The following is a 16,188-nucleotide window of genomic DNA, read 5'->3' on the forward strand; positions in this document are numbered from 1 at the left end:
GTATCCCTTTAAATTAATATTTTGTGTTCTTTGGGTAAATACCTAGTAGTGCAATTGCTGGATCATAGGGTAGCTCTATTTTTAACTTTTTGAGGAACCTCCATACTGTTTTCCACAGCGGCTGCACAAGTTTGCATTCCCACCAACAGTGCACAAGGGTTCCCCTTTCTCTACACCTGTTATTTCTTGTGCTGTTGATTTTAGCCATTCTCACAAGTGTGAGGTGATATTTCATTGTAGTTTTGATTTACATTTCCCTAATTATGAGTGATGTTGAGCATCTTTTCATGTGTCTGTTGGAACCCCAATGTTTATAGCAGCATTATCTACAATAGCCAAACTATGGAAACAGCCCAAATGTCCAATGACTGATGAATGGATAAAGAAGATGTGGGGTATATATATATCTATATATTCACACACACACACACACACACACACACACACACACACACACACACACACGAATATTACCCAGCCCTAAAAAAGAATGAAATCTTGCCATTTGCAACAACATGGAAGGATGCTAAGTGAAACAAGTCAGAGAAAGACAAATACTATATGATTTCACTCATATGGAATTTAACAAACAAAACAAGCAAAAGGGGAGCTAGAGACAGAGAGAGGCAAATCAAGAAACAGGCTCTTAATAACTATAGAAAATAAACTGATGGTCACAGAGGGGAGGTGGGTGGGGGGATGGGTGAAATAGGTGATGGGGATTAAGGAGAGCACTTGTGATGAGCACCAAGTGTTGTATGTAAGTGTTGAATCACTATAGTGAACACCTGAAACTAATATTACACTGTATGTTAACTATCCTGGAATTTAAGTAAAAACGTAAAAAAATAATCAATTTAAAAAATAAGACAAAAAACATTCAGGTTTACGCAAAGGCAAAAAGAATGATGAATAATTTACTAAGAAAAGAGAACTGAAAGGAGAATTGGCTCAATTTCTTCATCCAATAACAAATTGGACTAGACTATCCTGAAGGGCCTTTTTGTCTGTGACATCTACTGATTCCTAAAGAGTAGTTTGAAGTTTACACCTATATTGCAGTATGATGAATAGCAATAATATTGACAACCTACAGTCTTAGGGGGCACATCTCTCTACCAAGCAAAATGCTTTATATCTGAGGAAACTTCATTCCTAAAAAGCAGACAGGGAGAAGTGTATTATCCCATTTTATAGATGAAGAAACTGAGGCATATGAGAGTGATATTTGATGGGAAATTAAGCTCACAGAGTCTTGTAAAATACTGCTGACAAAATTATAAGGGGGTGGGGTGGATAATGAAAAGGAATAAATATAACAACTAATTTACACTTCAACAGTTTTGAAGATTGTACCATTCATAATAAATCTATCTGATGTTCGAATTTATTGATTGATTCATTCCTTCATTCATGTATTCGTTAAGCAAACATGAACTGACTTTTTTAAGTCGCAGGAGTTGTGCTAGGATTGGAACTAGTCAGACTGGAACTAATAAATCAAATAAGACATAGCCTCTGCCTTCAAATAGCATTAGTCTGGTGGAATATAGATTAATGGTGGTAGGGAGGGAGTTACATATAAGTATGTATATGTATGTGTATGTGCATATACACACAGGAATATAGAGTTCCAGGGGACTGGGAGGTGGATTGTTTGGTGTTTTGTGTGTAAGTATGAGTGTGCACAAAATAAGGGAATCCAATATCCTAATATTGTCACCCTAATATTGTCACTTCTCCTTTAATTTTTATAAGTCATTAACATGGAAAGTGTTGAAAATAATTAATATTCAGTTTTCATAGATTAATTGAGAATTCTGTGGTGAATTAAAAAAAAAAAAAGCCCCACAACACAACCACAGTCTGAAGCTTCTTTAGTTTTTGTGTTTAACGTGATCTAATTTTTCAAAGTGGGGGTAATCTTAATCTTCTTGGAGCCAAATTAATAACCTCCTGGAAGATTAAACATGCATAACTATTAACATTTAGTAAGATTGCTAAGGCTTTTTTATCCTTATTAACAAATAAATGTATCTGTGGAAGTCGGAGAAATAGTAGATTCCCTGGAGGAAAACATTTCTGACAATTAGATAACTTTTGTGAGAAACCCAGAAAAGGTATGACTGATCGCTTTCTTGGGTTAAACTGAGGGAACAAATGAAAAACAAATTAGGTACAGATGTTCAGTATATTGAGATTAATTTTATTCTTGTGGGTACCATTTTCTTAGCTGCTTGGACTAATAGCAATTTGTTTCCAGAGTAGTGAATATGTGTCAAAATAACTAAGCCAATCAGCATGGTTCAATAAGTTTTTCCCATATATGTATTTTGAAACTGGATAAATGTTTCTAATAAACAAAATGTCTAGCATTTGTATTAATAATGACTTTCTATATAAGTAACCCAAAGTGTATTCATTCATTCAACCAAGACATGTCAGACACCATGTTAGATTCTAGGAGGTTCAAAAATAAATAAAACAAAGTTCCTGCCTGGAGATCCAGTCTAGTGGGAAAGAGACAAGTAAGCAATAATTACAATACAAGGTAATGGGCCTCTAATGGAGACATGAACAAAATGTTATGGGAACAAGAGTTTTTCCTACTAATAAACCTAATGAAAGATAACATAATTAGTTCACTATCATAAAAAAGCAAAAACATAATAAATAACATATGGGAATGGCTGATCTTCAGGGCAGTAGTAATAAATGACTATTTACATGGCATGGTGGTTGATATTTTATATAACACTTAGCTGTGTAAGGGAGACAGGCCACCTTTCATTATCACTTGATATCTTTATCTATGATCTTTGTACGCAACTCAAGAGCAGGAATCATGTCTTTCATCTTTGTATTCCAAGGCCCTAGCACAGCACCTGTTACACAGTAACAGTATGAACATATGTTGAATGAATGCATTCATGCCCATACATATGAATATTGATGATTACACAAATAGCACACTTCTGAGTTCACAGCTAACAGAATTAAGTGGGATAGACAATACTTGAAAAGAATATTTGATATGTGATATATCGGAGAGGTTCACTAAACAAAGACAAATGGAAATTTAATAGGGATCAGCATGGAGAGTACTTTTTTAGAGCAGAAATATGTGATTCATTTTTTAATATTTCCTCTAGGTGTATAATCATGACTACATAGTAGACATTTGGCAACTACTTAATGAATGCACTGTTCTACCTCTACAATATATCTCTTGGATCGAACTCCTCCTCTCTATTGGCCTGAAGTGTAGTAGCTTTCTAAGTAACTCCTCTCTCTTCCTCTTCTCAAAGAGCTTTAGTTGCCATATTCATCTCCAGAAAGTACTTTGATGGTGTAACTTTTATTTTCAAATTTCCCAAGCAGCTCCCTTGTATTAGGACACTTTATTTAAAAACCATAATTAAAAACAAAACAAAACAAAAAACCACAGGAGGTACCTAGTATAAAAGCCTGGTACTGGCACAGAGCACACACTAAAATGGCTAAAAATTAATGAGCTAGGTTGACCTGGGAAAATTAGTTATTCAAAAGATTTAAAATGAGAATGGACCCCTACACAAAAATCAACTTGTTATGTATTAAAGACTTAAATTGGAAGGAAACTATAGGACAATTTCAAAACAATCTCTGCTGAGCTGTTTGGGCTCCCAGCTGTTGTTTACTGCTGGGTTTCTCTGAGCCTCGCCCAGCACAGGCAGAGCTGAGGAATCTGCTAAGGATTTGCAAGGAATTTGTACCCAGATTTTTGGGTTCCTTCTCTGCAGTTCCCTTCTCTCCAGGATTTTGCCCTTCCACGTTCCAGCCCCTGCTAACGCCAGACTCTACCTGCAATTTCTCAGCCTACTAAGACTATTGCTTCCTGCTGGGGTTGTATTCTTATGCATTCCAGTTTGAAGATGCCTTAAAGGATACAGCCAGATAAATGTGGTGCTCATTTCCCGAGCTTCTCTTCTCTGAATGATTGTAATTTCTTAGATCCCGCTTATGCTGATTATTCTCAATGCCTTCAAACAATGTATATATACTTTGTTCAGTCTTTATAAATGTTTATGGTGGGTGTTCAGTCTTTATAAATGTTTTTGGTGGGTGGGTTATTCTAAAATAAGTGGTCATGGCTAGAATTGATGCCTAGTCATGAAAGTCTTTTGTTGATTGCTCATTTTTCTTTTCTTTTCTTTTCTTTTCCTTTCTTTCCCCCTTCCCTTCCCTTCCCTTCCCTTCCCTTCCCTTCCCTTTCCTTCCCTTCCCTTCCCTTCCCTTCCAGCCAGCAAGCGACCACAGGCAAGTGCCAGGGTTAGGGGAGGAACAGAGGGAAAGAGAGAAGCCCAAGTGGACTCCATGCCCAATGTGGAATCTGATGCTGGGCTCGATCCCACAACCCGGAGATCATGACCTGAGCCAAATTAAGAGTCCAACGCTCAACTGACTGAGCCACCCAGGCTCCTCTCTCCTTTTTATCTTTAACCACTCAATCATTATTTTACATTGTGTTTCTAATGATGCCAATATCAAAGGTTTCTGCATTTCTGCTGACTGATTCGTGGTAGATTGCTTCCTCAAATATTTGGGGATGTTTCCACTGTGAGATCTTGTTTGGTCTATATAATATGGGGGAATCCTGTAAGTTTAGGGTGAAGATGCTTTCTCTAAAGAGAATTTGTATTTGTGTCTGCTCAGAGGTAGGGTGTGCTACAGACCGGGGACACAGCTCCAACTATTCTCTGAGAACTATTTCTAGACTCTTCACAGTCTTATTCCTGCTGGATCTATACCATCTGATTTTTATAATAATGGTGCTTTTTTACATAAAGCACAAAATCAAACACAATACCCAATTTTGATCTGGACAGAGTAGAGTACTAAAGATTTATTATTACCCTTGTTCTGGAAATTTTACTAGTGCTAGTATAGCCTAAGGATACATTACCTCTTTTGGCAAATATGCAAAAACAAACCACAACACAGACAAAGGGGGAAATGCGTAATTATCAGATAGTCAAAAGACCATGAAACATGTTATTTATGAAATCAGCTATGTAAATTGTGACATGTAAATCATAGTTCTATTTATTCTTTGATACTGTAGAAAATCACAATTTAAAAAAATAAAGGAGAAAAAAAAAGCAAAAGAAAACAATGCATTGCATCTGTGGAGAGACTTATAAGTAACCCCTTCTCTCACCTTTCTGGTCACATTATACCTCTCCAGAGATGACGTCCCGGAGGCTCATCAACTCAAATCCCCAGTTTTTTCACATGACCCACTTGATGTGAAGTTAGGTTCCTCCAACCTACATTTTTGAAGTTGGGTTTTAAAACCAAATGAACCACAATGAAAAATCTAAAGTGTATCAAATTCATAATACTGGGACTATTGCCAATCTGAAATGTTTACTTTTTGATGATAACAAGTTAAATGGAGTTACACTTCCTGAGTGAATAATTTTAACAGCTGACAGGCCTAGGTGAAAGGTTATAAATACCTACGCAGTAGTTAAAACCGAAATTGAAAATGAGGGAGATTTTTTAAAAATTACTATAATGAAAAGCAAATTCAAGAGCAATAACTTTGGGAATAACCTGACAGACCTAACTGATCACAGCATGTAACTAGCATATTCAGTAGTATATCTTAATGTCAGTCTCTTTTTATGTATTCAACTAATGAAAAAGGTATTTTTCTAACCCCTCAATTAATCAGCTATATCTGGTTCACATTTTTTAATGGGAAATAACTCTAATAGTTTCTGTTGGATCTAACTAATTTTTATTGCCTTTTATTCCAAAAATATATGCCTAAAATAATAAAAAGGAAAATATCAGGCACTGGAAATATATTTTATACACCATAATTTAATGGAGGGAAAAATCATTTTCAGATAAAGAAGTCTTTCAATAAATTTAGAAGCTTCTCATTTTAATTTTTTGATACATTTATCTTAAAAATCTCAGCTCTTAACAATGCCTTTAAAAATCCTGAAATCCTTTTTACTGGCAATATAGTTTTAGATTTTTAAAAAGTTGAAATACATTTAGAAAATAAATTTCTTTTATGCTTCTTAATGTCCATACTTTAAGAGAGACTGCAAGTTTTTGTTGTAAAGTAATTAATACTTGTCAGGGGAAAATTTTTAAACAGGAGAAAGTACCAAAATTCATACATATTACCAATATTAAAACCCAACCACTATTAATACCCTAGTGTTGGGGCACCTGAGTGGCTCAGTTAAGCACCTTGGCTTTGTCTTGGGTCATGATCTCAGGGTCCTGGGATCCAGCCCCACGGTGGGCTCTCCACTCAGTGGGGAGTCTGCTTCTTCCTCTCACTCTCCCTTTGTGCCTTCTCTCTCTCCCTCTCAAATAAATGAATAAAATCTTCAAAAATATATATCTTAGTGTTTTTCTTTCTGGCCTTTGCTTTTCCCCTATGCATAAACTGATTTGTAATATAGTTTAATCATATTATACATACCATTTTGATTCCTTTTCCTTGACTTAACCTTAGATCATGTAATGAATTCCATTGCTCAAGGAACTTGGATAAATGAATGGAACCACTGATCATGATCTATGCTTTATTCTCTGCAGTTTAGACTGTTTTTAGAGAAAGCATATGAAACTAAGAGTCCCATGCTTGTGATTTCTTTATCATCTGTCAATTGCATAGTTCCATTAATCAACTTATAAATACCTCACAAAGGTTTACACTTCAAAGTAATTTTACTTCTCACCTTTTGAGCTGCAAGATGGAGGGCTGTTCGCTGGCTGTGGTCAGTTTTATTAACATCTGCTCCTGCCTTCAGGAGAGCATCTGCACAATCCAGTCTGTCAGCCAACACACAATACATAAGTGGTGTCCTCCCAAATTGATCTTCTTTGTCTTTAAGGGCAGAGTTTCCTATGAAACAGATAGTGATATTTGATAACTGCTATTGTTATTATTAATACAACTAGGAGCTACATTTACTAACTTTATTATCAAGCTCTGTGCTAAAAGCATGAAATATATGCCACTTTTACTTACCCTATGAGATAAATATTACCATCCCCATATTACAGGGAACTGAGACTCAGAGAAGTTAAGTAACCTGCTTATATTACACTGAAAGTAGGTGGAGCTAAAATTCTAACTGATAATTGATTCCAGAGGCCATATTCTTAACTACTATATGTTATGCTGAATTAATATTGTGAGATATGGAGCTACTTATTTTCCTCAGTCACTCCTTCCTTTTGTGTAGACTAAACGCTAAGCATTGTGGTATGTTTTCATGAGAGATACAAAACTGAATCATGATTGGCTTCCCATTTTTGACAATATGAAGTAAGTGCATACTACCCTGATTCTCGTGCTAATTACAACTAAAAACCCCAGGCAAAATACATGAAAGGTGGAGAAAAGAAGGCAAACTGTCTAGAGACTATGGGACTCAGAATAACCTGATGGTGAGTTCCCTGTCTGTCTTTTTTTTTTTTTTGGCCTCCTAAATACAGTCTGGGTGTTTAAGTAGCCCACAACCAGAAACACCAAAGAGCAGATACAAAATTCCCCCAGGAAGCCTGTTCCCTCCAGTCAAAAGATTGGGAAGAGGGTAGCCCTTGGAGCACTTATACTTGGCTCTACTCAAAGCACATACAATGAAAGAAACCACACCTCTTTTCCTCCCCACTGGGTGCAGCAGAGACTATGGAGAGGAGTCCTATAAACCGTCATGTCCTGAATTAGCAAAGGATAGCAACGAAGTATCATCTTAACCCTTCCCAACTAGAGAGCAGGGAGGATTATGGAGAGGAGGAGGCTGGAGAAAGCAGTTCTTTAAATTGGTGCATGAAATCATAAATAACTCTGAACAGCCCATGTGTGAAACTAACCAGAATCAAAGTAGCAAAAGTTTTGAGAATTGAACTATGGGTGGAATATTGCCTAGGTTCTAAATTAGCTTGGGTAGCAGCTAAGTAGGGCAGACGAGAAGAGCCCTGCAAGAACTGTGAAAACTCACTCGACATTAGAACCATGGTCCAGAAAACTGGAACAGAAAGTTCATTCTAAACCTAAACAGATTGTCAGTCTATTAAATAGAACATTTAAATAGGATCCAGAGTCTCATAACATAATACATGAAATGTCCAAGATACAATCCACAATTATTAGACAAACCAAGAGCCAGAAAAACATTAACTTAAATAAATAAAAAAAGACAATCAACAGACACCAATACTGTGATGATACAGATATAAGAATTATCTGACAAGGATTTTAAAGGAGCTATAATAAAAATGTTCCCAAAAGCAATTATGAACACTCTTGAAATAAATGGAAAAATACAAAGTCGCAGCAAAGAAAGAATGTAAAGATGAACCAAGTGAAAATTTCAGAATAATAAATATTTAATAAATAAGTAAGCAAATAAAATAACTAAAATAAAAACCTCATTGAATGGAGATGACAGAGGAAAGAATCACTGAACTTGATGACAGACCAATAAACATTACTTAATCTGAACATCTGATAGAAAACATAGGAACAAAAAGAATCCACAGAATCTCAGGGCTCTGTGGGACAACAACGAAGTATCTACCATTCACGTAATCAAAGTTCCTGAAAGAGAGGAAAAAGAATGAAGGGCTAAAAACATATTTGAAGAAATAATGGCTGGAAATGGTGCAAATTTGGTGAAAGACACAGACCTACAGATTTAAAAAGCTGTGCAAAACCCAAACAGAATAAACTCCTAGAAATCCACGCTATGTCAATCTAGTCAAATTCCTGAGAACTAAAGAAGAAAAAATCATGACAGCAGCCAGAAAGAAACAACACATTATCTATAGGGGAAAAACAACTCAAATAACAGTGTATTTCTCATGAGAAACTATGGAGTCCAGAAGGCAACGACACATTTTTGAAGTGTTGGGGGTAAGGGTGGGGATGAACTGTTAACCAAGAACTCTATACCCAGTGCTTGCCTAGGGCTGGGGAGGTGGGGAGGTATTAAAAGGGTCATAGCTAGGGGCTCCTGGGTGGCGCAGCCATTAAGCGTCTGCCTTCCGCTCAGGGCGTGATCTCGGAGTCCTGGGATCGAGCCCCACATCAGGCTCCTCCACTGGGAGCCTGCTTCTTCCTCTCCCACTCCCCCTGCTTGTGTTCTCTCTCTCGCTGGCTGCCTCTCTCTGTCAAATAAATAAATAAAATCTTAAAAAAAAAAGGGGGGGGGGGTCATAGCTAAAGGGGATAGGGTTTCTTCAGGGGGGTAATTGTTCTAAAATTAATTGTGGTGATGTTTCTACAACTCTGTGAATATATGAAACCCACTGAACTATACTTTAAATTGGTGAATTGTATGGTATGGATGTAAGGTGATTCTCAATAAAGGTGTTACAAATAGCCCCACCACATATAATTTAAAATGGAATACTAAAAACATTCAAGAAATTCAGAGGAAGACAGGAAAGACCCCCGCCCCCAAAAAAGGGAATGAAAAACAGAGGGAACAGTAAACATATAATAAACTGGAAATCTTAAATCTTAACATTAATAATTACATTAAAGGTAAATGATAAAAAACACACCTATAAAAAAGAGATGGATTAAAGAAAGAAGATCCAACTATATGCTATTTATGAGAAACTCACCCTAAAATATAATAAGTAGGCTAAAAGTAAAAGAATGAGCACAGATATGCTATTTAAACACTAATTAAAGGAAAGCTGATTAACATCAGATATTAATACCTTATAAAATAGACTTCAGAGCAAAGACAATTACCACGGACAAACAGAAACATTATATAATGATAAAGGGATCAATTCATCAAGAATACATATCCTAAATGTGTATGTACTAAATCACGGAGCTTCAAAATACATGTAGCAAAAACTGACAGAACTGGATGAAAGAAACATTTGAAAAATTTACAATTATAATTGGTAACTTCAATACCCCTCTCTCAATAATTGCTTGAACTGCTAAAATGAAAAGCAGCAAGGATAGAAAAAAACGGAATACCACTATAAAGCAGCAGAATATAACTGATATTTATTGATCATGTCACTCAACAACAGCCAGATATATAATCTTTTTTTTTTTTTTCAAAGATTTTATTTATTTATTTAACAGAGATAGAGACAGCCAGTGAGAGAGGGAACACAAGCAGGGGAGTGGGAGAGGAAGAAGCAGGCTCATAGCAGAGGAGCCTGATGTGGGGCTCGAACCCAGAACGCCGGGATCACGCCCTGAGCCGAAGGCAGACGCTTAACCGCTATGCCACCCAGGCGCCCCAGATATATAATCTTTTAAAACACTGATGGGACCATTTTCCAAAATAGACCATATACTGGTCATAAAACAAACATTAACAGATTTAAAGAAGTGAAGTTATACAAAGTGTATTCTCTGACAATAATGTAATTAAACTAGAAATCAGTAACAGAAAGATAATGGGAAATCACTGAATATGTAGGAATTAAACACCACATAGATAATCCATGAGTTACAGAAAAAAATCTCAAGGGAAATTAAAAAAACATAATCAAATGAATGAAAATAATAGTAGTGTTGTAAGGTTCCTACTCTACACAGGAGGGACCTTGGAAGGAAATATACAGCATTGAGCATTTGTATTACAGAAGTACAATAACTTCAAATCAATGATCTATACTTCTACCTTAGGACACTAAAAAAAGATGACCAAATGTAATTCAAAACAAGCAGAGGAAGTACATAATAAAGATAAGAGCAGAGATCAATGAAATTAAAATTAGAAAAACACTAGAGAAAAATCAATGAAGCTAAAAGTTGGTTCTTAGAAAATATCAATGAAATTGATAAATCTCTGATCAGAGTGATCATTAAAAACAGAGCAGACAGAAACTTCCAATATCAGAAATGAAAGCAGCGACAACACTACGGAGCCTGAAGTCATTAAATGGAAAAGATGGAAATATTATAAATGATTTTATGAACATAAATTCAAATTTAAGTTAAATACCAGAAAAATAAAAAGAGAGAGAGAAAGAGATACATAGATGAATAGGATAGAATTGAGAGTACTAAAATAGACCTACAAAAGTATATGATCAATTGATTTTTGACAAAGGTGCAAAGGCAAACCAATGGATATTCTTAAACAAATGGAACTGAAAAAACTGGAATTCACAACCAAAACCAAAAAATGAACAAATCAGAAACTCTCAACCTATACTTTTCACCATATACAAAAATGATCTCAAAATCAATCATAATCTTAAACATAACACCTCTATAACTTTATAAAACTTTCAGAAGCAAACTGAAGTGACAATCTCTGTGACCTTGGGTTAGACAAAGATTTCTTAGATGTGATACCAAAGAACAATCCATTTTAAAAATCGATAAATTGGATTGCACCCACATTAAAAATTCTGTTTGAAAGAACTGTTAAGAAAATAAAAAGACAAGCCACGAATTGGGAGAAAGTATTTGCAAAACATGTATCTGATAAGGTCTTTTACTTAGAATAAATCTACAAAACTAAAAGGCAACCCACAGAATGGGAGAAGATATTTGCAAATGATATATCTGATAAAGGGTTAGTATCTAAAACATACAAAGAACTTATAAAACTCAACACCCCCAAAAAAGAATTCTTACAAATGAGTAATAAAAAGACAGATAATAAAATTAAAAGATGGGCAAAATTTTTGAATAAACATTTCACCGAGTAAGCATATATAGAGATGCCCAACATCATTAATACAGAGGGAAATGCAAACTCAAACCGTAATATGATTCCATTACATATCTATTGGAATGGCTAAAACAATACGAAAACTGAAAACAAACCTGACAATAGCAAATGCTGGTGAGGATATAGAACAACTAGAACTCTCAGACATCACTGGTAGTAATTCAAAATGGCACAGCCACTACAGAAAACTGTGTTTTTTTTTTTGTTTTTTTTGTTTTTTTTTTTAAAGATTTTATTTATTTATTTGACAGAGATAGAGACAGCCAGCGAGAGAGGGAACACAAGCAGGGGGAGTGGGAGAGGAAGAAGCAGGCTCATAGCAGAGGAGCCTGATGTGGGGCTCGATCCTGTAACGCTGGGATCACGCCCTGAGCCTAAGGCAGACGCTTAACCGCTGTGCCACCCAGGCGCCCCAGAAAACTGTGTTTCTTATTAAGTAAAATATAGACATTCTAAATGGCGTAATAATGTCTTTCTTAGGTGTTTACTCAGAAGAAACAAAAGCATAAAAACTTATATTCACATAAAACTTGTATTTGGATGTTTATAGTAGCCTCATTCATGATTGCTAAAAACCGGAAATATCTCCATTGTCCTAGTGGAGAATGACAAAAGAACTGTAGTGGAATACTGCTCAGTAATAAAAAGGAACCAACTACTGATCTACTTAACAAGGAAACATCTCAAATGCATTTATGCTAAGTGAAAGAACTCTGTTTGGGATACATATGGTATTCATTTATAGCACATTCTGGAAAAGGTAAAACTACAGGGAGAGAAAACAGACCAGTGGTTACCAGGGGCTGGAATGTGGGAAGGGACTGATTATCAAGGGACACAGGGAAATTCTGGGGTGTGGTGGAACTTGCCTATATCTTGATAGTGGTGATTACATCACTATATGTTTGTTAAAATTAAATAACTGTACACTACCAAGGATTGGTTTACTGTATTTACTGTATTATACTTCAATTTAAGTTTACTTATAAACAACAAAAGATACCTCCTGCCATGCTCTTTAAGTGAAAAAAATTTGCTACTTTCATCACAGACAATGATCAGGTATTCATATATAAGTTGAGGGTAATATACAAGTTGAAAATGAGGGAAGCCAGTTACTTTTAAGGTGCTTTGGCATAAACTCTGCTAATGCAGGAGGAAAACTGATCAAATGAAATATTTTTAAAGGGAAATATAAATGCTAGGGGAAGAACAAGAAGGTGTTGCCCTTCTGTCTGGGTTGTGTTGTGCCTGAAATTAAGCTACTGTGTTAGTGCTAAATATTTCAATATATATTTAAATCTTGGATGTAATAGGACCCAGAAGTACCTTATAGTTTCTTAGATAACTCGCTTTGCCGATCCGTGTTCCCACGTATTCTGGTAATAAATCAAGAAAGGTCATTGCTCTTGAAATCTGAAAGAGCCTAACAACTTGTGTGTAACTCCTGGAAGAGGCAGGTGTTCTTTTTCAGAGTCTCCTTGTGAAGATGGAGGCAAGTTCTGCATTTGATTCAATGTATCTGTTAACAGAAGCCCCCCGTGCACAAGTCTTCTGAGCCGTAACACAGTGCTATAGCTATTATTCCCTCCACAGGGGAAAATTCCCTCTAATGTCTAATCCAGAAGACTCTAGAGAGTCTACCACTGCATTTATAGATAAGGACTCATTTAAGCCCAAACTCACTAACAAAACTAAAACATATTATAGGTAGAGCACATTCCTTTTATCATGTGAACCTTCTGGAGTCAAAATGATACTTGTGGGGAATATGTAGTAATAAGGCCAGTCTCTTGTTGTCTTTCACGATGAAAGCGCACTCTCTACTGGCACTTTGTCTGCCAGTGTTGAGCAAAGACAGTAGGACCTAGGATTAGCAAGATGATGGTGATTCATATTTAATTTCTCATTGAAAACTTTAGTGATGGAGAAGATTTAGAAACTGTGGTCACAAGAAAAATGTGGAGAAATGGAGGCAATCGTCACATACTGGGATAATCCTAACTGATTAGGCTTCTTAGGGCCAAAGGGAAGTCGGCACCATGGAGTCAACAGAAACTGTACCTCCTAGGATACAGAACTTGAGGCCAATTGCTATGATTGCTATGCTTTCCCCAAGTCTCCTGCACGGGGAAACTTCTAGCCTGCTCTTCAATCCCCGAAACACTTGTTTTTGGGTGGCGAGTGTTACACTTCCCAGCAGAGAAGATTTAATTGGATTATGTCACCACCATCCAATATGTTAGGCTTGTCAATACGGCAGAATTTGTGTATTTGAGGAACCTGAAAGCACGTCTCCCCTATTTATGATGAGAAAGGCGGCATTCAGCCTCATTTGGGTCCTGTTTTGAGTTGCTTTAGGGAGACAGTGGCTTTATGGCTAGTTTCTGAGTCATGAGAGTCCTATCAGGTTCTGAGCTTCTTGGCTAAAAGAGAGTAACTGAGAGAGGCCCGTGTCTTTACCTACATCCCCTACCCCCTTCCTTAGTTCCCTCAATTATAGCATTTAGCCAATACCTGTCCGGTCTGCACAACAGCTGATTTTGACGTTCAAGTGAAATGATTTCCTGTTTGGAAGCGTTTGGTAACTGCAACACGTTGTGCAAATGTAGGGCTTGGGATGTAAACTGATTCTCACTGGACGGCAGTGCACTTGAATCTGAATTCCTGTCAGGCGCAGCGAATATAGAAAGCAGCTGGCCAGTGTGCTGTGCTGTTTTAATTACTCTGGCAACTGTGGAGAGAGCCTCTAATCCATGCCCAATTGGTGCTCGCTTTACAGGGGCTGCCGTTCCGCTTGTGCTCAGCCTGAACACGGCTCGGAAAGCTGAGCTGGAACCATGACGGGAAAGCCACGGCCCCGAGGCAGGCAGTTATTTCAAGGCTGGCTGAAGCAGAAGGGTCTGTGTGGCTAATGGACTAGTATGTGCAGAAACCAGAGCTCCAACTTAGCCGTCAGAAGACAGGACTGACACTTCCGGTGATAGCGCCCACCGCGAGCTGATCTAGCCTTGCTACTAACCTCTTCCTTGCTTGTTCTCAAACGGTACCTGTGTGTGGCATCAAAGATGCATTTCGTCTGCTTTCACCCACTTCTGAACGTCACACCTTTTGTACTGTCACGATCTTGGGAAGGCATTTGTGGTCATTTAAAAAAGATTTGCTTACTGATATAAAGACAATGTGGGAACAATGGAAAGAGCATAGGATTCAAAATCAAATAAACTAGCTCGAGTCTCAGCTGTGCGGTTATTGCAACTGAATTTCTTAACTTCTGAGTCTCAGTGTCCTGACATATAACATGAGAATTATAATAATAAGGGACATATTACATTTTGAGGTCACTTGAGATTTTACAAAATTTTTTTGCATTTTATCTCACTATAGTTGTTGTTGGCATCTTAAAATAGCATTTACACTCACTGACTTTTTTTAAGATTTATTTATTTATTTTAGAGAGAGAGAGGGCACGAGCGGGGGGGGGGCAGAGGGAGAGGAGAGAGAGAATCCATAAGCAGACTCCCTGGCTGAGCGTGGAGTCCAACTCAGGGCTCAATCCAGGACCCTGAAATCATGACATGAGCTGAAATCAAGAGCAGCGCTTAATGGACTGAGCCACCCAGGCGCCCCTATACTCACTGCTATTTCGAAATTATCATAGCTGTTAGATCTTCCATTAGACCTTGCTATTTAATGTGTTAACAAAATATGATTGTAGGTATACTGCTATATCATAATTTTAGAATAGTTTGACATCTGTCTTTCAATATAGCTGTTTTTCTTTGAATTCCTATATATCATAATTAAGCTCTTAGAAATATATTTTTGAGAAGGGGTCCATAAGCTTTATCAGATTGCCAAAAAGACCTGTAGCACAAAAAAAGGTTAAGAAGAATCCAGCTTAGATAACCATTAAGTTCATCAGTCAAGGTTTAGACCTAATCAGTTCTTTCTCTCCTATGTTTCTTATGTACATATGAATGTGCATGTGCACGCAGAAATACCTCCATATATAGAGGATCCATAGTTCTGTGGTTAAAGGCATGAGTTTTGGAATCAGACTTCCAGTCTTCAATCTAAGTTCTGCTACTTATTAGACAAATTACAATCTCTCTAAACCTTAGTCTCTTCACCTACGAAATGAGGGTAACAACAGTACCCAAAACTCTTTGTAGCGTTTTGCTGTTTAATGAGTTAATGAGTTGCAAAGCACCTACATGGTACCTGGCACATATAACATAACTTTATGAAATGCTGGCTAATTTCATTACTATTATTAGTATGGATGTATATACACGTAAGTCCATAAACACATATGCATAGGGGTGCCTAGGTGGCTCAGCTGATTAAGCGTCTGACTCTCGATTTCAGCTCAGGTCATGATCTCAGGGTGGTGAGATTGAGCCCTGTATTGGGCTCCATGCTCAGCACAGAGTCTGCTTCTACC

At 36.9% G+C, this 16,188-nt stretch overlaps 1 protein-coding gene across 10 annotated transcripts in view; it reads right to left on the minus strand.

Moving 5' to 3' along the window:
• INVS (inversin) overlaps window positions 1-16,188 on the minus strand; it is a 153,473-nt gene that overhangs the window by 127,722 nt on the left and 9,563 nt on the right. For 7 of the 10 annotated variants that reach the window (XM_087869520.1, XM_045780338.2, XM_087869522.1 and 4 more), the window contains exon 3: window positions 6,750-6,916. In XM_087869520.1, coding sequence (XP_087725646.1) covers window positions 6,750-6,916 — 167 coding nt within the window. Of the gene's footprint in view, window positions 1-5,200; window positions 5,310-6,749; window positions 6,917-16,188 lie in introns of those variants that run through there. The other 3 variants (XM_045780341.2, XM_087869519.1, XM_045780342.2) reach the window with 2 other exon arrangements.

The sequence above is a fragment of the Ursus americanus genome, chromosome 18, assembly GCF_024610735.1.
Source record: "Ursus americanus isolate L20-20 chromosome 18, mUrsAme1.1.p, whole genome shotgun sequence".
NCBI lineage: Eukaryota > Metazoa > Chordata > Mammalia > Carnivora > Ursidae > Ursus > Ursus americanus.